General features: G+C 39.0%; 1 protein-coding gene across 2 annotated transcripts in view; it reads right to left on the reverse strand.

Moving 5' to 3' along the window:
* Positions 1–3,600: 3,600 nt before the first annotated feature.
* Positions 3,601–23,218, reverse strand: part of mtnr1bb (melatonin receptor 1Bb) — a 38,079-nt gene continuing 18,461 nt past the window's right edge. Inside the window, exons 2-6 of one of the 2 annotated variants that reach the window (XM_071506373.1) lie at positions 12,780–12,898; positions 12,329–12,673; positions 10,065–10,456; positions 7,823–7,831; positions 3,601–3,791 (exon numbers count right to left, since the gene is read on the reverse strand). In XM_071506373.1, the coding sequence (XP_071362474.1) occupies positions 3,731–3,791; positions 7,823–7,831; positions 10,065–10,456; positions 12,329–12,673; positions 12,780–12,898 (926 nt within the window). In that variant the 3' untranslated portion in view covers positions 3,601–3,730. Of the gene's footprint in view, positions 3,792–7,822; positions 7,832–8,254; positions 10,457–12,328; positions 12,674–12,779; positions 12,899–23,218 lie in introns of those variants that run through there. The other variant, XM_071506372.1, reaches the window with a different exon arrangement.

Here is a 23,218-nt window from a genome sequence, read left to right on the forward strand (position 1 = left end):
AGTGAGTATATAGCTGCTTGAACTTATTGTGTCGTGCATTGTGAAAATGTATTGTGTGAGAGGCACAGGAGCATATTTGTGGTTGGGATTTGGCCAATAATTCTGTCCAACATCTATTGAAAACACTGTGTTTTGTTTTCATACACAACACCCATTCAACCATTTTCTAAAGCACTTGTTCTTTTCCTGATCAGGGCCACATGGGGCAGAGGGCCTTTGGGAACTGGATGAGGATATATCCAATCTCTTAACCATAGTGAGCATGGTTTCCTGTCTAGCACAGACAAACACATTCACATTTGAAATCACACCTGAAATTTAGGGCTCCCATATCAACTGACCTGTGTGTCAGTGGGCTGTGAGAGGGAAATACACCTGGTGAAAACCCACAGTGAAAACATGTAAGCGCCAACAGAGCTAACCTCTCTGCCACCACACATACTATGACATTAGCATATGAGAGGGATGTGAGTGGTAAATGATGGATGCAAGTTACTGTATTCTGACCTAAACATGATGGAAATTGTATTTAGAATGGGACATCAGAAAAAATAGTAGAGAACGGCCTTAACAACAAAGAGATGCACTGCTTTGTTTATAAATGGATCCACTGCTGTTTCAGTGATGTAGCTTATAAACTGACTAACCAAACCACTTCAACCTAAAACTATTAACCGTGTGATTGAAAATCTGAAAGCACACAACTATAAACGCAGTAACTGATAAAATTGGAAACTATATTTCAGTGATTCACGGCACAATTACCACTTTAATAATCCAAAATATGTAAGTTTGATCAATGTAGATGTCTGTTCAACTAACAGAGACGGCAGGAAAGACTTGTTTGCAGCAGATTTGATGATGATGCTGATGATGATGTTGATACTGGATGGCAGCTGAGACCAGTGACTTTGAGTACTACGTTGTAATAAAACAGACTGAAAGACATTTTTTTTGTCTGATTTAGAGTTTCAGTTTTTGCAGGAGTGCTTATTTTTTGGCAAAGGAGGGCTGGTGTCCTCAGCATCTGTTGTCACGACAACCATAAGGCAACACTGGAGGTCTCAGCAGCTATCGACTGCAGTCCTCACCTTTGGTCCCCAGCCAATTGCAGATACCTAACTCCTTTTGCAACTAGTGTACTTCTGACAGTTGCAAAGAGTGTTTTAAGTGTAGCACTGATGCTACTTGTGATTGCCTTTTCTTCACCATCAGAAGAGGAGCCTGTTAGCAGCAGGACAAAAGCTGCAATCTCAAGAAGTTCACAGGCAGTAGGTTTGGGTGTATTTTCCTTTGCCTGTGAACCAAGTCTGGCTCAAAGAAAAAAACTCAAAGAAAGAAAAAAAAGAGTTCCCATTAATATTAATCTTTTGCAGCTCACTTTCCATTGTTACAGCTCAGACATCTTCAGCCCCCATCAAGCTGCGACTCACTGGTGAGTCAGTCGTTTCAAACTCATGCTGTGCAGCTAAACATTCTGTAAATCTGAATGCTAGTAAAGATCCAAGATTTCCATAGATATAAAAACTATGTCAGCCTGAAACTTGGGGAGAAAATATGTGCACATTTGCAACTATGAAAAACATGGAGAATCAGGGTTGACTATTTCACTCTGGGTAAACATCATATAGCTTCAGTGAAGAGCTGGAACAAGCTGATATAGAACAATTGATATTGCCAGTGTGGAGTAAGAGACCTTAAAGAGATGGAGAGAAAGAGAAAACTGGATATTAAGGGGTTGTTAATGGCAGAATACTTGTAGGCATATAGTACCAGGTTACACATAATATTACAAAATACAAAATACTGAGACCTTTGATCTCATTTCTCTCTAAAGGCCTGCTGAGTTCTGGTCAGCTGGGAGGTATCTGGCATGTTATCTCTTTCTTAAATGTGAAGGGGTCCATGTGTCAATAGGGCAAACCAGTGTAGAGCGCACGTGTTTTCTAAATCGTAGAAATGGGTCTTTTTTTTTTTTTTTTTTTCCCATCTTGCTGTGCCGTTTAACTGGTGTCTCTGATAGAAATGAAACATCCTCCAGTTTAAAGTAAAAGTCAAACTTCTTCTAGATGAAGATCCATACAGTATTTACCTCATAATATCTGTGACTGATACATTAAGTAAATCCATGTAATTACATAAAAGATCGCCCACGAATCTCTGCTTTAAAGTGAATTGGAATTGTGTAATATTGTTCTTGGGTGACAATTCCACATGGATTGACATAGTTAATCTAATGCATGGATTATTTTGTTAATCCATGTATTCAATGCAATTAAATTTCCCCTTTTACACATCAAATGGTGATCAGAATTATTAAAGGCAAACACAGCCAGTCAGTCAAGCCTTGAGATGAACATTTCAGACTTCAGATGGAGACATGAGTGCAAACTGTTTGTTGATCCATTGAACTTGTGATATTCACCTCCGTGTGGTGGACACTTGGCAACAGATATTGCAGCTGGGGGAAGCAGCTTTTTTTGATGGGGTGTAATTAAGGTTTGATATTTAGGTGGAGAATGGAGTGTGGCAGTAATAAATCGTGGATTAACATTATTACACTTAAAAACCCGATCAACCTCCCTGACGTCAGCTGTGGCAGCATATGGTATTGTGGTTTGAGTGGGTCTTTTCAATAAAAAAGGACACAGATTTGTTGCATGAGGCCATAAAAGTTAACGTGCAATGTGCAATTTGATGTCACACAGTTTGCCAGAAATTATTATTTTATACTTTCTCATGTGGAAACAGTGTTTTACAAAAAAAACAGTAGCTTGTTAAATTTTCGGACTCATTTTCCATTTCCTCTAACATCCCATTACAGCGGTGATGTGCGCAATGAGTTTGGTTATGGGGATGAGTCGAGACCACCATCTGGATATCATCCGCTACAATTATTCATCATGAGCAAGCAGTAATTTATCTTAACCACATCCCCCTTTTCTTAATCATAATCCTTGCCTCTGGTGCTGGATCACCTCCAGCCACTTGTCTGAGTCCTGCTGTCTGCTAAAATCTAATCTGCATTTCCTTTTCTGACTGCCCCGCTCTGGTCTGACATCTGTTTCATCTCACACACATTCTTGATTGATGAAAAAAAAAAAATTGTGTGACGTTTATCTCTGGTTATAAATTGATTTCAAACATCGTAACCACATAAGGAACAGCTAAAAACACTACAGTGGATGTTAATTTTTTTAGAATTTAAAGTGCTCAGACCTTAATTAAAAAGTAAATTTAATTTAAATTTTATGGGTATATGAGAGTAAAAAAAAATCAAATCAGAATTAAAGATTAATCTCTCCACTACAGCCTGATGACAACAGGGAGTTCACAGTACACACCACTTGCTGGCAAAAGCTCTCAAGCTCCAAATCAACCTAATTCTGAGCCTTAAGAGGATACTTGAGGAAACTTTAAGACAAAACAACCTTAAAAAGTGTAGCATCTTGGTCTACAGTGAGAAGTGTGTGGATTTTAACCACTAACACTAAGGTATGAAATATAAAACACAATGTTGGAAAAAATAGTTGGAGAGGTCAGCCGACTGAATGAAGAAATGGGAAAAAGTGTGATATATCAGTTTTATTTTCCATAACATCATGTTTCAGGAGAACTGTACACATAATGCATATCTTTTTTTTTTTTTTTTTTTTTTTACACACAATATATTTTGAAGGGGGCTTGGTGTCACTACCAAGCCTTTTGATTGTTCAAATGTTAAATTCCATTACATTCCACAGATTTCCCTTTGGTTCATGTTACTCAGATCACCCTCTGGGCATCGTGGCCTGTGCCTCTTAAATGAATTCTCGTCAATGAGCGTCAGTCATAAATAACATCAGACAAGCATGCACGTTCGCACAGCCTCTGGAACAGAAGACATTTATCAAGACACAAGCAGTCAGCTGGCTAAATGCCCAAAATGCACCCATTTCCGACCTTGCTCATGTTCTTAAAAAGACATTTTAGTTGTTTTGTTTAATGGTGCCTCTTTACACCAAAAAAAGATAATAAAACATTACATTTTTTTCCCCACAAAGGCTGTTTATGACATTAAGACACACACTCAGTTGCCACATTTAATTAGTTACAAAACCCTGGTCATGAATCTCTCATCCGTTGTATGGATGTTGTGTAACAGCATCAGGTCAGCATGAACACGGATCGTTGTATAATATTTCCAACCTATGATTTAACTCACGCCTCAAAGACTTCAGGCTGCGGGGGGGAAACAGAGATCTCACCTGTGTGTAATGAACTGCAGCCAATTAAATGGCTACTAGGTGTAAATATTTATCAGGTGAAAAGCAATTTGTGCTTCGCAAACATTTTTAATAGCTGTTTCACTCATGTTTTTGTAATCACAGTTTCAAATGTGGAGATTGATTTATTGTTTGTAAACAGTATAGGCAGTGCACACATGATTACATTTCACTTTTTCTGTGGTTTGCCATTGTGATTCCTATGACGGCATACTGCATCATTATTTTCATCTCAGTGAAGGTAGTGTGCTCGTAATTTGACCAGCGTTGCATCCTTTTTCAGCTCTGAGCTGATGTTGTCATGCTGTTACATAACCCACTAATGACAAAAATCTGGGCTCTGTATGGAGAGTATGTCCGGATAAAAAACAGAGGACGTGAACAGCGAGGCTTCAGACGTTGGCACATGCACAGCAAATCATGTGCCTGCATCGCTCAGACTATAAAACCATATAAGACAGGATGTTTGTGGTGTGCCAGGCTTGTGGTTCACAGTCGGCGGGTGTTGCAGAGGACAATGTTTGAAAATTATCCTTTTTGTTACATTATTTCGTTAGTATTTTACCTTTATCTGACAGTGGACAGTGTGAGGAGAAAGAAATAGGGGTATGACATGTGCATCATATGGTTATATGGTATGCACCTTACCATAAGGCCACCAGACGCTCCCAAATCATCCCTCTCCTATACCTACTCACAAGGCTGCCAGGTGTTTGCATAGCAGACAGGGATGCTGATTAAAGAGCTGTGTTGTATTTCAAATGACCCACTGATGCATGTTAAGCTGTTTGATTGTAATGTCTTAGTGGCATCTAAATTTACTCAGTAAAAAATGTATTTAATTCTAATTTCAACAAGTTTCAGTGGTTGGAGAATATCTTGTGATCTAAGGCCTGTAATTGCACCAGCATCTGTTAAAATAAGCAAAGTGAAGTGGCTGCTTCACTCGTACTACAGAGATTGTGCGGTATAAAGAGGAAAAGTCAGACTGAGATACATCTCTTTTAGGAGAATATGGTGCATGAATGCCATGCATGGATGTTGAGGAGAGTGTAAGAGAGATGACAATATGCAGAAATTTGAGTGTGTCATCTCATTGAGTGCAGCATTTAAAATGATTAGTAGCACATAGAAACCTTAGCTTTCATCTTCCAATGAAAAACAGCGTGACAACCTTCACTGATTACTTCCTTGTGTTTATTTTGAAGGCAGAAATTGTATTTACACCATTAATATATATTTATATATTTATGTTGCTTTTTCTTTTTTCTTTTTTTTTTTTTTTTTAAATTTACACTTCATGATAATAAACCTCGGTTCACAGTTTTTGACTCAGAACTTAGGATGTTGTTTTGCCTCACATATAATCAAACACAGCACAAGCACACCAGAAGCTTCTGCTGTGGGGAACCAACTTAAAGCACTCGGCTGCAGTGTCCACCTGGAGTAAACACAGTCCAGCAATGCAATCAAACACAGGGATGTTTTTTTTTCATTTTTTGAAAAAACAGCATTTAAACAAGGGAATTTTTTTTTTTTTTTTTTCATCTTCTGAAAAATAAGATGCTCACAGCATAACCAGGCAGAATGTCTACAGATACACATTTTATCAGGTTTTATTAACTTTTGTCACATCCAAGCAGCAAGTTTCTTTTTTTTTTATTCTTTTTTTTCTTTTAATTTCATTTAAAAAAATTAATAGATAGTGTTTTGTTACCCTTTTTCCAGCAAAGTATTATAATACTGCCAGCAGGTTAATCATAGGATTTGCCGGACTAAATAATAAACAGGTTTGTTTTAAAAAACTAAAGCTGTGAATTTGTGCTGCTATGCCAGGTAGTAAATTATGTGAATTTTTAATTATATGCAGGTAAAAAATAAATAAATAAAAATAGTGAACCCATCCTTAAAGCTGGCAAGCAATGCCTCATATTTGGTTGCATGGAGAAGAAGGTCCAAAATAAGGTTGCAGACAGGGAGCATAGGGAACATAAATGAACATAGTTACATAATTTTGCTGTAGGGTATAAAGAAAAAAACACAAAAGAGAAAAAAGATAATATTTGTTCTTCTATTTCAGCAATTGAGTTTCTTGCCTGAGGTCTACATGTGAACTGTTGTATAGCGCTGGAGAGAAACCTTTCTATTGACGACTGTTCTGAATACATAAAAGAAAAAGCAGTATTAACGCAAACCAGGTTTGCTGAATTGGTTCTTTTTTTAATAAAAAAAACATGGCACTTGCCGTAGTATTTAAAATTTGACACGGTTGTATTAATTGTAAGGCAGTACATCTGAATGAAAAAAGACCTTAAAGGACCCAAGGTGTTTTAAATACCCCACCAGTGATATCTTGACTAAGTTTACATCTGTCTAACCCCCTTCGGCTATGCCTGTTTCTTTGGTTTAAATCTAAGTCTTCATATTCCTCCAAGTGCATCTAAAACACTCTCCAGGTGTTGGAGCAGATGTTTTCTCTGTACCAAAACAACATCACCAACATCTTTTTTTTTGTTCAGCACTCCATTCCCTGCAGCGACCTGGTCACCACCCCTGCTTCCCCAACGGTGACAGGACCTTCCCACACATCTGTTGTCAGAACAGCAAAGTCGCTCACAATATTTATATAAATCCCATTTCTTCGACAAAAACTTCTTGATATACTCCTCTTTCTACCTTCTTCTGCACCACAAGTGTCATTGGTTGCTTCGAGATTCTCCTCCTCAGCTTATAATGCTCTTGCATCTGTCCTGTCCTATGAATATTTATGGTACAACTTTGTGCTTCGCATCTGTTGCCGTTCTTGATCTGTGGCTTTGCACATTTTCAATCCGTATAACAACACACAAATTTGAAGTGGACTTAAATGTGAAAACAAAACCACCACTAAATTTATTATGAGGAACCTGTTTTACCATTCTTGGATATTTGATTTTGTGCGAATACAGGTTGATTCCTTCACGCCACACTGAAAAACAAATATATTTGTGGTGATGCAATGTACATGCCGATTAGGCAAGAGGTTGTTTTAGATGCACTTTGCAGCTGTAGTAGAGTAAATGGAAAGAGAAGTTAAGCTTTCTCCTATAATAACTGTTCATTGTGTAGGGGTTCTTGAGCTTCAGATATATTAAAAAAAAAAAAACACACACACACACACAGACACACTGAATACATCTCCAATAACAATATACCACAGTTAAAAACCACACTAACACTATTTTACAAAACATCCCTTTGAAACGTCTTCAGACTCCCTTACATGGCAGCTAATGAACTGCAAATGTTTCGGACAACAAAATGTTTGGGAGGCACCCTGAGATGGGAATACAGATAGAAGCTGTACCTTGTCAACAACAACCAACACTTGTGCAATGGACTCCTTTTGTTAGTGTTTTTCCACAGTGAAAGCATTAAAGTGTTCCCCTGGTGAGTGATTATATTTTATTTTTTCAAAAAGAGGAAACAAATTAACAACATTAATTATAACCTATGAAATGAAAAGCTAGAATTTTTGCATAAAATTGTCAAAATGAAGAATAATAATTGCCACTGACTGCATATGACTACTCCTGCTGCATATGATGTAGGAGGCAGAGAAACCTGTGTGTGTTCTGTATTGCTCGCTGCACATTCAATAAATGTATTTATCTACTTTTTTCATGTTTTCTGACACAAAGTGCCCGAGAACATCCTGAAACATGTAGTGTTCCTTTTAGTCCTGTTGTCATTGTGTGTTCTGGAGAGCAGCAGCATTTACAGTAAGATCTGAGACATCTTGTTAAAATATGAATGCACTGAGGTGAGGGACTACCGGATCTCAATTAACTGGGTATCATTTTTTAGATGCAACTTCTGTTGAATGTCAAGACCACCACTTTGTTTTTGAATTGCATAGCAAAGTGTTAGTGTGCATAAGGAGTCATCCATGCTGCTGCACCTGCAGTGAAACATTGTGGTGAAAATGAACAACTTATTGCATTGTGATCTTTTTTTTATTATCTTTTTTATCTTTCTTTTAATGTGTTGACATCAGTGTGTGGAGTTATGTTCTCCCTGTGTGAGGTCAAACTGTCACACTGTCCTGCACTGTGGGGATCTTTAAGATACTGAAAATGCCAATTACTCATTATGCCCATTGCAGAACTATATATTATATTATTGGATTATAATTATTGATGTGTTCATGTGAACATCACATGATTGTTGCAGCTGCAGTCCAGTCTTCCACTGTAGGTTCACAGTGAATTCATATTTATTTAATCTTCTTATGAGGATGATTCCATCTCAAGAGTTTTATATTTTTGATTACAAAACTGCACTTTCATATATTGTATTGAAAAGCTTTATATGTACTGTATTTACATTTTTGATGAATCATCTGCAATGAGCAGTACAGTATGTTGAGATTGTTTGTGCTCTGTATAAAACTCATGTTGCACTACTATGGCAGAAAATTAGGAAACTAGGAGACAACATTATGGTATCTCACCGACTATGATATTATGATTTACTGATTAAACTATGGTATTAAACGGATATTAAAATTATGTTTATAATAATGTTTATACTTTAATATAAGTATATACAGAATTTTGTCTAAATGTAAAGTAAATTTAATGGGAAAAAAAATCAAAAAAATACTACAAAACTTTTCAGTGTAACGTCCCAGGTGCAATATCAAACCACCATTTAGCTTTCCTGGACATTTACTGGATATTTTTTCCTCACATTGCTATTTGAAATATCAAGGGTGGCTTTATGTACAGCCCCTACTGAGCTAGGCTATAATAAAGTTAAATAATGGTCAAACCACAGCAGCTCAGTTATATATGTAATATGCAGACTGATGGACACAGCAATAGTAGATATTTAGGTCTGTCTCCACTTACTACATCACATGCAGCATTTGTTTTGAGGCTTTTGAAAACTTTCAAAATCATCCAGGTCCTATGTGGTATGATGCTAGTGTCATCTTGTTTTGTGTCATCTATCACTCACTTAATTTCCTGAATTAATTCATGTTTATTACTAAGTTTTTGTTTGTTGTTCTTTGCAGTGCAAGAGGGTCCGACCAGGAAGTAAATGCTGCAGCCACATTTAGGCTTAGTGTGCAGTTGTGACCACTTCTCTGTGTCAAACCCCATCAGAGTATGCATTACTTACAGACTAACGTCATCTCCTCTTGTACTAATCTAGCTTTTAGGTGAGGCGAGTTGCACTTGTTGAGGCTTCTGAAGTTACTAAAGAGAGGTGTATGTTTACAAGTGGTTACCCAGTTTTGTGAAATATGTCCAAGAGTCTACAGCAGCAGACATTAAAGGATATTACATTTTAATGTAATATTAATGTACCATTCAGATTGTTTTTAGAGTAAGAACGACATGAAACTGCAACGCACGGCCCCGTTCTCACAGGACGTAACAACTGCTCCACAATGTTTGCTCTGTTGATGCTTAATGGGAGCAAATCACAGAGAAATCGTCTTTATTTAACTTCAACAAAGTTGTTGAGTTAATCCTTCAAATGATAAACCTTCAAGAACTCAGTATATTAATTATATATATTGCATTCTTCATAATGTTCTCCAAAAGCACATCCACAGATGTAAACATGTTCATCTGCACCCTTATGGCTGACATTAGCCAATAGAAAACTAAGCCATGTATTCCAGTTTCATCAGTTACTTGACTCTCTTTAGCTGCACAACCGTCTGAATGTCACATAAAAACAGGATTTACCAGTTCACAAGCTCAAGGATCCGGATTTCATTCTTTGTTTATGCGATCTCTGACTGACTCATTGTTGTTGTGCGGCGGTGGCGGTGATTGCTTGCTCTTCATGCTCCTGCCGTCCGTGGCGGCTCGCGAAGTCTCTGTCACAAAGAGTCGGGTCACCCAGACAGAGGTGACAATACGTTTGTACTCGTTCCTGAAGTTCCTGTTGAGTAAGCCATAGATGATGGCATTCAGACAGCTATTGAAGTAGGCCATGAAGTAGCTGACCACAAAAAGCCACTCGGGGATGCGGGGAGCCACGCGGTTTGGATCTATGGCCACTGCCAAGCCAATCAGGTTAAGCGGGGCCCAACAGATGGCAAACAGCACAAAGACCACAAACATGGTGATGAAATTCCGCAAGTCACTGGGTCTGAGGCGAGGGCTCTCATCAGTCTTCACTTTACGTCGCACCTGGATATGGTGAAAACACACAAGATGGGAATTAGACAGTAAATGATACCAGAAGAAGCCACATTCCTGAAGCCCTGGGGTTTCCTCTTTTCAAACACATACAGCATCTGAATTAATATGAACTATTCAGTGAACCTGTTACTATTACTCAACAAATGTTTTTTAATGTGACTTAGTTCAACAGATCTAAATCATTTAGAAGGGCAGAAGTTTGAAATGTAAAGTCACAGGCAATATGTGATCAGACTGTCAGAATTCAGGCATACAAGGTAACAGACATTAATGGTGTCTTAATCATTATATAAGGACTGTTTTGTAATCTCCAGTTATTTATTATTATTATATTATGTTGTTTGATCCTTAATCAATCAGTTGTGTTATGTTGAAGGCTTTGAATGACATGGTTGTACTGTTTTCTATGTTTTAATGGATCATTGTGGACAGTGGATGTGTGATTTTTGTCCTTAAACAATTCAGAAGTTCTACAGATAATTTCTCACTTCTCTGGCTGAAACAAAGGGAGAAGACAGGTACTGTCCCTAAGATGCTCTCCCAACCCTCAGGGATAAAACAGACTGACCCGTTGAGCAAACTGCTTTTTGGCTTTTTGCCATTTTGCACTTTTGTTCTTTCTTTTGCCACATGCTTTGTGGGTAACATTTCCTTTGTTGACATATTTATGTCACAAGCTGAGTCATTAACATCTTAATCAGAAGTCCCTCACAATATTCTGAGGAGTAAAACTGTTTAATCATTATCATAGTTTAATTTTGAAGGTTGTTGGGTCATCTGGCCAATGACAAACTCCTCTAAAGTTATCTAGCGAAAGTTAAGTTCTATAATTAAGAGTTTATTTCACATCAACCCGCAATAGAACAGGCAGTCAACACTATCTGCCCCCAACCGCCTACAGAGACATCCACCGTGGTGCCAACAGAGAAAAGCCTGCTTGCAGACCACCAAACGACAAACAGCTGATAGAAGTGGTGGAGCCAGCTGCCTGGTAACTACACGTCATCTCCAAGGAATCAACCCCAGAATACGTTGTGAGCAAGTCCCCACCTTTCAACACCAACGACTGCGGTTGCTGACCAGGAAAATCTCTGGCAATGACGCAACTCACAGAAGGTGAGACTTACTCTTCTGCTCGTGACTGGGCTGATGTTAAGATGCAAAAAATATTTTAAGCATCAAATTTAATTTGTAGACATCTCAGTATTATTAGTATAGCCGCATAGTCAATAGCTGAATCATATTCCTGCCCACCACTGTCCAATTCATTACACAGTTTATTTTATCAGCTATTAATTAAAACTGTTATTTTAATCCACTTTGCATTTTGGTGGTTATCAGACGCTGCATTTATCCTTCATCTGGACTCAGTTGCTGTCCGTTGTGTTCCTTTGAAGTAGAGATCGCAGATCCATTGAATCGAGGAGTCACGGCTTCTGGTATTAGACTGATTGGATTCACTGTATTAAAATTAATTCCTCTCTGGAGGTGGTACTCTTCCCCCACTCTCCAAACAAAAGCATTTATAAAAATCCCATAAAAAGCTTCACACTACAGGATGCCGTGTTTTGTCAGTGTATTCTAGCATTTAAAAAAATTACACTTACTTGTCCAGTAAAGGGTCAGAAATTAAAGGTCACAATTTCAAAACTTGGAATGACCATATTTTCTACATTACAGGTCCAATTTGGATGAACTTGTTATTGTTTGGCCCACAGAGTTTCTGTATTACTCAAAGCTAAGGGTGTACTTTCACTTTTATGTGGTTGGTGTTAATCTATTCAAAAATCCCACAATTAACAGCCCCCTGTGTGCATGTAAAGACATTTATAACCATGTAGAGAAAAGCAGGACACTGACCTGAATCACAAGCACCCAGATGCGGAGATAACAGAAGGTAACCACTGCGATGGGAACCAGGAAGTGGACCACCACTACCGCCACTGTGTAGGAACTGCTGACATTTTGGGCGAAGGTGCAGGAGTAGACCCTCGGGTCATAGCGCAGGGAACCGACAAAGAAATTTGGGACAATGGCCACTACTGTGAGCAGCCAGATTAAGGCAACAAACAGCAGAGTGTTGCGATAGCTGTACAGCCGACTGTAGGAGAATGAGTGACAGATGTAGCAGTATCTGTTCACCGCAATCCCAGTGATGTTGAAAATGGAACCGATGACGCTCAGCCCCATAAGGAAACCGCTGACCTGAACAGAGAGACAGTGAGTGTTTGTGTCAGACTGTAGTGGGAGTGGGGTTAGTGGTGATGTAGTGGAAGTCAACTGAAACATGCTGTTACTGATGTGGTCTTACCATGCATTGTGTCTCTCCCAGCGCCCATCCGTCATGGAAGAGAGCATAGAGAACCAGCGGGTAAGGGTAGAAGGCTACCACAAGGTCAGCAAACGCCAAACTCACCACAAACACATTGCCTGGAGAGAAAGACACAGAGAGACAGTCTCAGTGCTCTTAAATATATTTTGCAATGTCTTGCTCTCTGATTGAGTGTTGAGTCACATGTTTTATTATCCCAGAGACACCATAATTATACTGTTCTATTAACACTGGATTCACCCTCTAATGTAGCTGTGGTGGTTTCACCCCTCATCCTCTCCTCTCAGCGCAATGAATTTGCCAGCATGTGCTCAGCTAGTCAGGATAAGCACCTTCAACCCTGGTGGTTCATTGCAACAGAAAGCAGGAGTAGCATTTATCCACTTTACATTGAAAGCGCTCACATGGTTTGCATATAAAATTACTACATTTATATTCCCGGTTACATCGCTCTCTTTAAGGTTGACATATGTTACAATGAGTTTGCCTCCAGTATGTTCCGATATGTTCCAGTCAGCCAATCAGAAGAGAGGCTCAGAGCTTCTCTTTTGATTGGCTGATTGATTTGCTGACTGACCTGTTGTTACTAAAGCTCTATAGAGAAAGGTGTGAGAGAGGAGAAAGTAAAACTACACGGAGATGGTTTTTGGGGCTTCAAACCACAGATATGTCTCTTTATGGATATCAAAACTTCAAATAAAACACCAAAAAAGTGTAAAATATGGGACCTTAAATTTCTCTTTCTCAGGCTATGACTGAATGTGAGTTAAGTAATCAGAGCATTATTTTGTACTGAGCATTATTCTCACACTAGTAATTCTCAGTGCACCAGGAGCCTATCTCAGCATGTCAAGCTTTCTGTGATTGGTGGCCGAGTGGGCTGAGATTACACATCAAAGGTTTCAAGCCTCTGGCCCACAGCTGAGACAAAGTTTTATCAGGAACGCCATTTGCTGTGTTTTGACAGAGTAGCAGGACAAGTATGTGGACATAGCACTTGAGCTTCTGTGACACTGGGGCATGCAGGTCCGTTTTCATTTAACTGATTCACAGCAGAACCAAAACAGTTGTCTATAGTCCACATACTCCAGCCAGAAATAATCATTTGCTACTCGAGGCTCTGCCTATGTAAGCACTGGACTAAGAGGTGTAGGATTCTGCCAGGTTTCTGGCTTGTTTGCTAAAAAAACTAAAAAACAAAACACATTGGCTGTTGTGAAGGCAGTTCCTTATATGATGGGGGAAAGCATTGACAGGTTTTACCATCTTTCACCCTCTAGGTCTCATATCTGTGGCTCACCTAGTGTTTCGCCTATGGATGCCTGCAGAGGTCATTTGCAGGACATTCACACTCATGACGCACAAACAACAACTACTGATCATCCCTGTATTCATCAGAAATATTGCAGGGCCCCAGACCTTGGTGGTGGGAATTGTAATGTGTGTCCTTTTCCACTTGCCAGGTCTTGTATAATCAATCTGCTCAAACCGTGTCAAAAGTGCATCGTGCAAAACACACTGGAGCTTTATTTATCGCTTTACCAAGCTTGAGCAGTTTCTACACATTTCTTTTTGTAACTACAGTATGTGTTGGTTGTGTGGCTGTCAACCTAGAAATGTCACTATGCACCCTGATGCACAAAGTGGAGACAGCAACACAGCACCTCCTGTACAAGGACATTAGTCACCTCTTATTGTGGGGAAATCACTTTAGACTCCTCTCTTCCATCATTAAAGTGTCAGAGTGCTACAGCACAGAACACTCTGCTTATGTGAAAAGAAGAATAGAGGGGATTTATGCCCACCTCAACTGATAAGGTAAGGCCAAAAAAAATAAAAAATTCTTCCATTGTGTGATTCAGATATTATTTCAGATATCCGCTGCTAACCTCGCAGCACTTCAGTATTTGATTATGTTTTCTTTCTTTGGCTGGGTTTTCTCACTTTGCAATTTTCTCACTTTGTGCATGTGTTGTCAAATCAGCGAAGATGTTATTTGTGTTTTGTCTACTTGCATATGCTTTTCTACGTTTCTGTGTGCTCAGCTCTCAGGGCCACCATAGTGTGCACCTTATAATGTCTATTACCAAGTCATTACTTGGGCCAAACCAAAGCAACCTAAGAGGCTTATGGCACCAAATGTAAATGTCAGTGATGAACACTGTTGTACAAAACTAGATGAAAAACTGAATGTGTTCAAAAGCACACTGAAAATCTGTGTAGACAAAAATTTATATCAGTTCTATGACTGAGGCCACTTGCTAAGGTGGTGTAATTTTTCAGTGTGATGTTACTATTATACTTGGTTTCTTGTTTGAGAAACCTAGATCTTTATTATTTCATATACCCTTGGTTCATTGTAACTTTATTGACACTGGGCTTTGATCTAAAATCTGCAAATTGAACGGTTTGTCTCTGATGACATATGAGGCAAAATAACGACAGTATTTTTATGCAGGTTTCATTAGTTGTGTATATTTCCATGTTTCCTTTGAGAACTGATGGAACGACAAGACTAGGAATCTACAGCCATAGCACGTGTGTGTGGCTGTACTGCTAAATGCTAACATTAGCTAACATGCTAACAATGACAATGCTTAGAAGGCATAAGGTTTAACAGGTTCACCACATTAGTTTAGCATATTACCATACTCACATTTGCAAATTAGCATGAAACACAGGCTCTGACAGATGGGAAAGGTGTTATACTTTTGCAGGTATTTGGACAATAAGTGGACTAAAGCTCTGTATGGAACCTTTAGATTAGTCCATCCAATAGCTGTTGTGACATTTAGCTAAAAGCACAAATGTAGTTCTCCTGATCGCGCTAAAGGAGAAGTCATGGATAATCAAAGTAATTAATCATGGCTGTCCATCATTAGTTGTTAGAGATAGTTAGATATATTGTAGTTTGAACTAAAGTGGTGCAATCAACTGATCAACAGAGTAGCACTGAAACACGAACAAAAACATGGAAAACAAGCGAAGAAAATGTGCCTGCTTCAGGTACACGAGCACTGAATAAATGTACTCTCACAGTATGTTTTCATTAAAAGTAAATATTCCAGTATTACTGTAAGTCACACCTAGTGATGTCTGTTCCTGCCTTTCTGTCTTACAATGGATCATGTTGAAAAAAATCCTGACATCCTGAAAATTATTTGGAAAGTCACAGCAGCATTCAGTCACAACCAATATACGTATGTGTATGTGTGTGTGTGTGTGTGTATAAGATGTTAGTGAGAAAAATGTCTCAATGTGGAAAATTACTTATGCATAGGGTTATGACAAATGCACCATGGCATCTTCACTTATAGTCTGATACGACTTCATAATCTAATACCGTTCATTTTTCCCGATGTTCCCAGCGAGGAGAAAAGAAGGTACTGTACACTGAAAAGGAGGAAGACATCCTGTATTTTTAAAAAAAAAACTTTAATATGTGTCTTTTAATTTTCGGGCTCCCAAAGGAGAAATGGTGCAGACAGCTCGATGTTCATTGCGAGCTGTGTTGTGTGTGTGAACGTGTATGTGTTTGTGGGTGTTTGTGTGTAGGCATGCGTGACCCACTTCAACACATAAATTAGGCAACAAACAAAGATACATAGAAAGCATGGAGGTGCACACAAGAGGTACATAATGAACAGACAGAGAGCAAAAAATGAGATCAGACTGCTTGTGCTATAATTTCACCTTGAGGCTACAGCAGTTTGCAGGGAAGAGTTGTGAGGCTCAAACTTTTCCTTCCATATGCACAACAAATTCTGTCAAAATGCTACATATTCCAGACAGAAGTAATGATCTTGTTCATAATCTCTTTTATGCTCATGATCACATACAACATATTATTTAATGTATTTATAGTTTCCAGGTAACATGACTCGTTTTTTTCGGGGTTTTTTGACAGCATATCTTGCAGGAACAATGTGAATTTGAGAAACTACATCAATAACAGACCTTGTTAAGAATTACTGTTTTTGAAAAAATATCTGCAATGAGCAGCCTGCCAGGACAATCAGATCATTTTAATTGTGATCATTATGCCATTAAGTTTAATTTAGATGGCAAAAAGTTGAATTTAAGTGTATGAATCTAGATTAAACTAGAATGAAAGTATGGAAGCAGGCACACACACACACACACACAAACACTTCTTGTTAAAGGTTTTCAAGAAATATTGCCGACTATTTCTTTTAAACTGACTTCTAATTCATTCAGAAGCTATTCACCTGTCGCCCTGACCCAAATCTTGAAATATTTTCCCTAAAAAAAAGTGCTTTGCAGAATCAGAAATGACTGTGAACAAAGGTTTTCTGATATATACATTCATTTTCTGCTGAAACGTTGAACTCGGTCACCTTCAACACAGAGCGTAGCGTATTTCTCACCTTCAACACAGAGCGTGGTGTTTTTGGAACTGTGACTGTTCAGCTACATGTGCTCAACTTTTAAATAATTCAGACAATTATCACACAGCTGTCAAAGCCATGATTTCTTTTGAGAAAGCAGAGCCCACAGTGTCCGAACTGTGAACCGCCTGACCTCTTAAATGACCCACTGTTACGCTGCACTGCCAAGGCGTCACATCGCATGAATTATATGAACTTCTGTTTAGCTGCACAGCTGGTACCAGGCTCTTGTGCGGGCATTGTTGTGTATACTGCACCAGATTTCAATCACTTTTTTTGCCAAATTTAGTGTCGTTGTTTATGTTGAGGCTTTATTTAACACGGGTGGGGGGGTTAATGAGCAGGAAAAGTAGTTTTTATACACAACGTGAGAGAGATGTGACTGTGTAACCGACTGTTAAATAGGCAAGGAAGAGATAAAAGAGTGAGCTGTTCTGGTTCTTTTATTTATTTTTTTTTAACTCAATCACACATCTAATGAGCATGTATCAGTATTGCTGCAAACAGCTAAGCAGATGGTGCTGTAATAATCACCCAAAATGGAAAGGGAAATCCTTCCTGTGATAGATGCTGTAGCTGTCTATGACCATGCAATACCGCTAATGCACGAGGACTGGATAAGCAGCCGTTGCTACACGTGCACTGCTTTGGCACGAACCCAGGAAATCTGTGTGTGTGTGTGTGTGTGTGTGTGTGTGTGCGTGTGCATGCGTGATATAGCGCACTTAGCTGGCTACTTCATTTTCTTTGCCATCAGCCTGATAGGAAGCAGCACGCAGCTGACAAGGCAGCAAACAAGTGTTTCACATGTGTGTGTGTGGGGGGGGGGGGGGCGCACAGATGCAACGCTGACACACCTGTGAGAGTTTTTAAACCATCTGTTCACTAAGCCATGAATTATGACGATGATCACATTTTGTAATTATTCATAGTTGAGAGGCTGAGCTTAAACGTGGTAATCTCGTTTCAGGGTAAACTATAGTTGGACTGCACTACAACCAGCTTCATTTACCCAGAAGGCCCTGGGGTGTAATTTGGGCAACCAAATGTTCGGGGACCTTGAATTTTTATAATTTTCAGATGAAAGCACATACACAGTGTTGAGTTTAATTTGTAGTAGCTCCTTTTTTTTGGTTGCACCAATCAAAGAGGAAACAAACAAACATGCATAGTAAACAGTTTTTGTTTTTGTTTTTTTTTTTTTTTTTTTTGCACTGCTGCCTTTTTTCTTTTATGCCTAATTGGTAGCTTGGCTGTTCCTACGACTGAAGTTTGGATAGCTCCTAACAAGGTTATTCACATGCACATAATTGCACACAGAAACGTTGACTGAAACATAATCTTCTTTGTCAAAGGGGTGCATAAATGATCATTGAAATAAACAATACAGAAACCCAAAAAAGATTTTGTGCATGTCTGTAAGCGGTGCCGTAGGGGAAGAGACTGCAGTGATTCTTCCTCTCATTTGCTTTTTTTTTTTTTTTAAATGTCTCTCCTGTGGGAGGAAATGCTAGGCAGATTTGCCCTGTTTGCATTTAAATTTGTTTTCAGTGAAGGAAGAGGGGCCAAAAAAAGATGGTAAGGGAATAATGACAGGAATGGGGACTGACTCCAGAAGGGAGTTAAGTGGAGGGAAAGTGGTCAGGGATGATAAAAGCTGTACTTTCATGTGGAAAGGCTACATTAAAAGTGAACAGCAAATCTCATTTAGCATGGGTAAATAATACAACTCCCACAAGACATGATCGGGACAATTAGCTATTTACTAACTATTTACTAACTATTAACTACTATTAACTATTTCACAAAGAAGCTGTCACCTCCGGTCATTTCTTCAATCTGTTAAATGGGCGAAAAAGACAAAAAAAAAAAAAAAGGAGGCAACGTCTGACTCAGTCTGCAGAGATGAATGACCAAAGCTGTCAACAGGAAATGGAAAATTAGGAAAAGGAGAAAAAAGAAGATTAAAGGTCAGCAGAGGACGGGATTTTAAGCAGCAGCAGATGAAGAGAAGGGGGGAACAATAAGATAAAAGAGTAAGACATTTTCGCATAGCTTTTTTAGACAAGGCAATAACAAATCTTGTCATCACCACTATACATCAGAGCCCTTTCCCCAGCACACAGAGAAATGTCTGTCTATGCTGGAGCTTGTCTGTGCCAGCAGCTCCTTCACTCCACTGCCCCACCGAATGCCTGGTCATACATATCAGTCTCAGTTTGGCCCAGGTGACCCCACAGGAGAAAGAAAGGTAAACCTCCCAACCACTTCCTCCACTGTCTGTTCCTTTATTGTCTGTTCGCTCAGTGTCTCTTCACATTTCTCAACCCGGCGAGTACTAGCTTTGAACGATATCACCCAATAACCCTCCTTCCTCATTCCCTAATGATTCCAGCACCTTTCTTTTCTGCATTATTTTCAGAGGTTCAGTGTATTTGCCTGAGAAGGAAAGAGACTGAACACACAAGGAGACATGAAGGTGGATGGTCAGGTCATCTTGCAGGTCCGAAATGGAAGCATGTCTGGCTGCTGCTATGTGAAGAAAACTAAAAGACTTTTAAAGTGCACTTCATCACTCTCTTGACAACCCATATTGAAAAGGAGTTCAGAGAGGAAGAGAAGTGCCAGCAAAGTTTGAGTCTGTTCTTATAAAGACTCGACAATATGCATGCTCGTACGGAATAGCAGTTATCACCTCAGGCAAATATTGTACAGTAAGTTAAACTTTACTCGCTCACAAGCTTCCATTTTCTGCAGAAGCAAGGACAAATATACCCTTAAGTGCATCCAAATCTGTGTTTAAGTGTCAGATTTTTTTTTTGGTTATAGAAAGGAAAAACATTATTTAAGCAGCTGCAGGCAAAGTTGGAAGTTTGCAACCTCAGATGACAGCCACAGGTAACATGAAGTCCCAACACACAGCGTGTGGATGTTCAACTGGCAGTGGCATTGCTAACAGCTCAATATGTGCCTTGTTTGTTGTGTTAATCAGTTTTTTAAGAGCCCAAATATTTGCCTCATAACCAAACATGAAAGCAAAAAATAAATATTTTCAATGTGTTCACGTCTAGACAATTCCTACTTGATCTTGATTGAGTTAATTTGTGTAAACATCCCTGAGGTTACATTTTAATTACAAAGATGTGTCAATTTATCTTAGATTTCATTTATTTTTTAAAGATTTGACCGTCTCAATTTACCTAGAAGTTAGTGCTCAAATACAAAGACATGTACGTTTGAATAGAATCTAAAAATTAACAAGGTAATGCTGCAGATTATGTTTGAGATGGTAAAACTGAATTACAAAGATGAATGAAATGCACAGCATTTTAAGCTCTGTAAAAATGTTAAATTCCACAAAGTATTCAGGGATTTATTTATTAGTTGTTCCTGCCCTTCTTGTTTTAATCTAACTGCTTTGTTTTTGTTTGTGTTTCTGACCTTGGAAAAGTATTTAGTGAAATACTCTCTCTCTCAGGAAGTTATGTCATAGTCAGGGTTCTTATATTATATTTTCTGATCTGCCACTACCATGGTTCCGTTTTTATTATCTTTATCTAATTTGCAAGGAAAAACGGTTTTATTAAGGTTAGGAAAGAAGAGTGGTTTTGGTTTAAGCAAAGCGACATTAACTGTCAGTAGGGGAAAGGATCCAAAGCACGGTCAGTGGTGTGAAAGTCAGACACTTTTTGCATCCAACCATCAAACCTCCTGCCTGAGAAAGTTTGCAGCGCTATAACAATGTCACACTGTACTTGCTTCTAACTCTGCCTAAAATAATGCAAAGCGGTTGCTTTGATGGGGGAGTGTTGTTTCAGGTACTGGTGCAACAGCATAATGTGGCACATGAAGTGCAGTTCTGAATGACAGACCCATGAGTTTAAAGTCTTCCATTTGCACAGAGGTGTATAATACTCTGATGGGGTAAGGTCTCGGCCTTACCCTGTAGGGAGATTATGTATATCATGATTTGGCGCTATACAAATTAAATTGAATCGAATTGATAGGATAGGGACTCTGCAGATCACCAGGTAAACAGCAGAATTACCTGGCACGCGCACTTTCCTCTTCAGATAATGTCACGTTGCGGTCCAGCAAAACCTGAGCCTGGTTCAACTTTTCTGTTGGACGACCCTGCAGGATTTTAGCTGGAGCGCTTTGGTTTGGCATCCCTACCGCGTGGACAGACTGGCTTGATTTTAATGAATGGGGGGGGTCATTAGTTGGTAAGTGTACTCCATCACCTTTATCATTGCTACAGAACTGCAAAACTTCAACCATGGAGGGTGAGCAAGTATTTTTATGCTGGTGTTAAGTTACTCTTTAACAAGAGCTGCAGAGTCAAACATACTCACTTGAGGGAAAAGTGTGTAGGAACCGGTTGCTGAATATTTCAGTAAATATGATTCAGCTGTAGGTCGGCTTCCACTTTGAAACCAGCTTCGCGAAGAGGCTCAATCCCTTAGCTGCCTCGCTCAGGACTCTGTCTTTGCCTCCATTGCTTCCCCTCTGAGACGCTGTCACAGACGGTTTACAGTGTAAACAATGTGCAAGAGCCAACGTGAACCCTCATTCATAAATTACATTAACCTTAAGTCAGCACAGCCAGTGACTGTCATGTTGCAGCGTTGAGCATCTAGCTCCAAGATATCTAATGCAACATGATGTAACCACAAATTTACACATTATTAAAATACACTTTCCACAGTAGGAGCATAAATAATTCTCAATAACTTATATGCAGTAAACCCACACACACACAAAAACCCAAATTTTAATGCACATCGCAAGAATATTAAAGTTATTTTTGCTTAAATTGGTGCCATTGCTTTTGGGAAAAGTTTATATATGTATGTATATGTGTGTGTGTGTGTGTGTGTGTGTGTGTGTGTGTGTATATATATCACAGCAAAAAACAAACACAACCCTATTGCTGTGCGCTCTACGCTAATTAGCTGAGAATCAATTAAGGAGCTGCAGTGCAGTATAACCTTATAGTTTCAGGCAAACATGCAAACCAACCGTTACTACTGAGTAAATAACCTCCGTAATGATAGGGAACAACTTAAATCATGTTCAGTCAGGCACAAAAAAAGAAAGCCGGTGTAGGACGGAGAAGTGCAGAGCTGTTCCTCAGCTGAGGCACAGAACGAAATGAATGATAAAGATGATAAAACAGCAGCAGCAATGGCAACAATAAGAATAACAATATTGGTAAAGTTGATTTATTAAATTCAATAATATGCACTTTGTATAAGAGACACTTGTTTTTAATCCAGTCCATGTGTGTTCTAATTACAGAATAGTCCAATATTTGCACACAGTTTCACACATACTTTATTACGCAAATAACTGATAACTGATGATTGTCTGCACACAGATAATTTGCATGCTAAACTACAATCAATAGCTGTTTTCATTTAACGGGACAAAGGGTAACATTGCTGTCCTTTCTGCTGTCTGGCTCAGAGGGAACGGCCATACTGAAGCAAATTTATCATAGTCGTTCATACTCTGGTTAGTGTGAGCATCAGTATGTGCTGCCTGTGTTAATGTTTATCGTACTGATCCCACAGTTGTCTAAAACACCAGTTTATGCTCAACAAGCTGTGCCAGTCTACCTGCGCACCTGTGTGTGTGTGTGTGTGTGTGTGTGTGTGTGTGTGTGTGTGTGTGTGTGTGTGCATTTGTGCAGCTGGGATGCACCGCTTGCATGTGTGCAACATTACGCCTCTGTAAACACACACAGTACATTATTTTTCAAATAATATGTGCGTGGTGGGAAAAGGAGACTTTTTGGCATCCAACAGTCATTTAATTTAGACCGCAAGCCTCTGGGAAATTCTTTCACACAAATCTGAACCAAATATATTTTTACTATGCAGCAACTTCCTGACAAATGGAAATTGGAAGAACTTATTTTAAAATGATAAATCTTGAGCTCAATTATTATGCCACACTGAAAAATATCCCTCATAGTACGATACCTCTAATACTTCGCCAAGTGTC

Source organism: Trachinotus anak, unplaced genomic scaffold (genome assembly GCF_046630095.1).
Source record: "Trachinotus anak isolate AG129_WGS33_773 ecotype Australia unplaced genomic scaffold, CSIRO_AGI_Tana_v1 ptg000020l, whole genome shotgun sequence".
Classification (NCBI taxonomy): domain Eukaryota; kingdom Metazoa; phylum Chordata; class Actinopteri; order Carangiformes; family Carangidae; genus Trachinotus; species Trachinotus anak.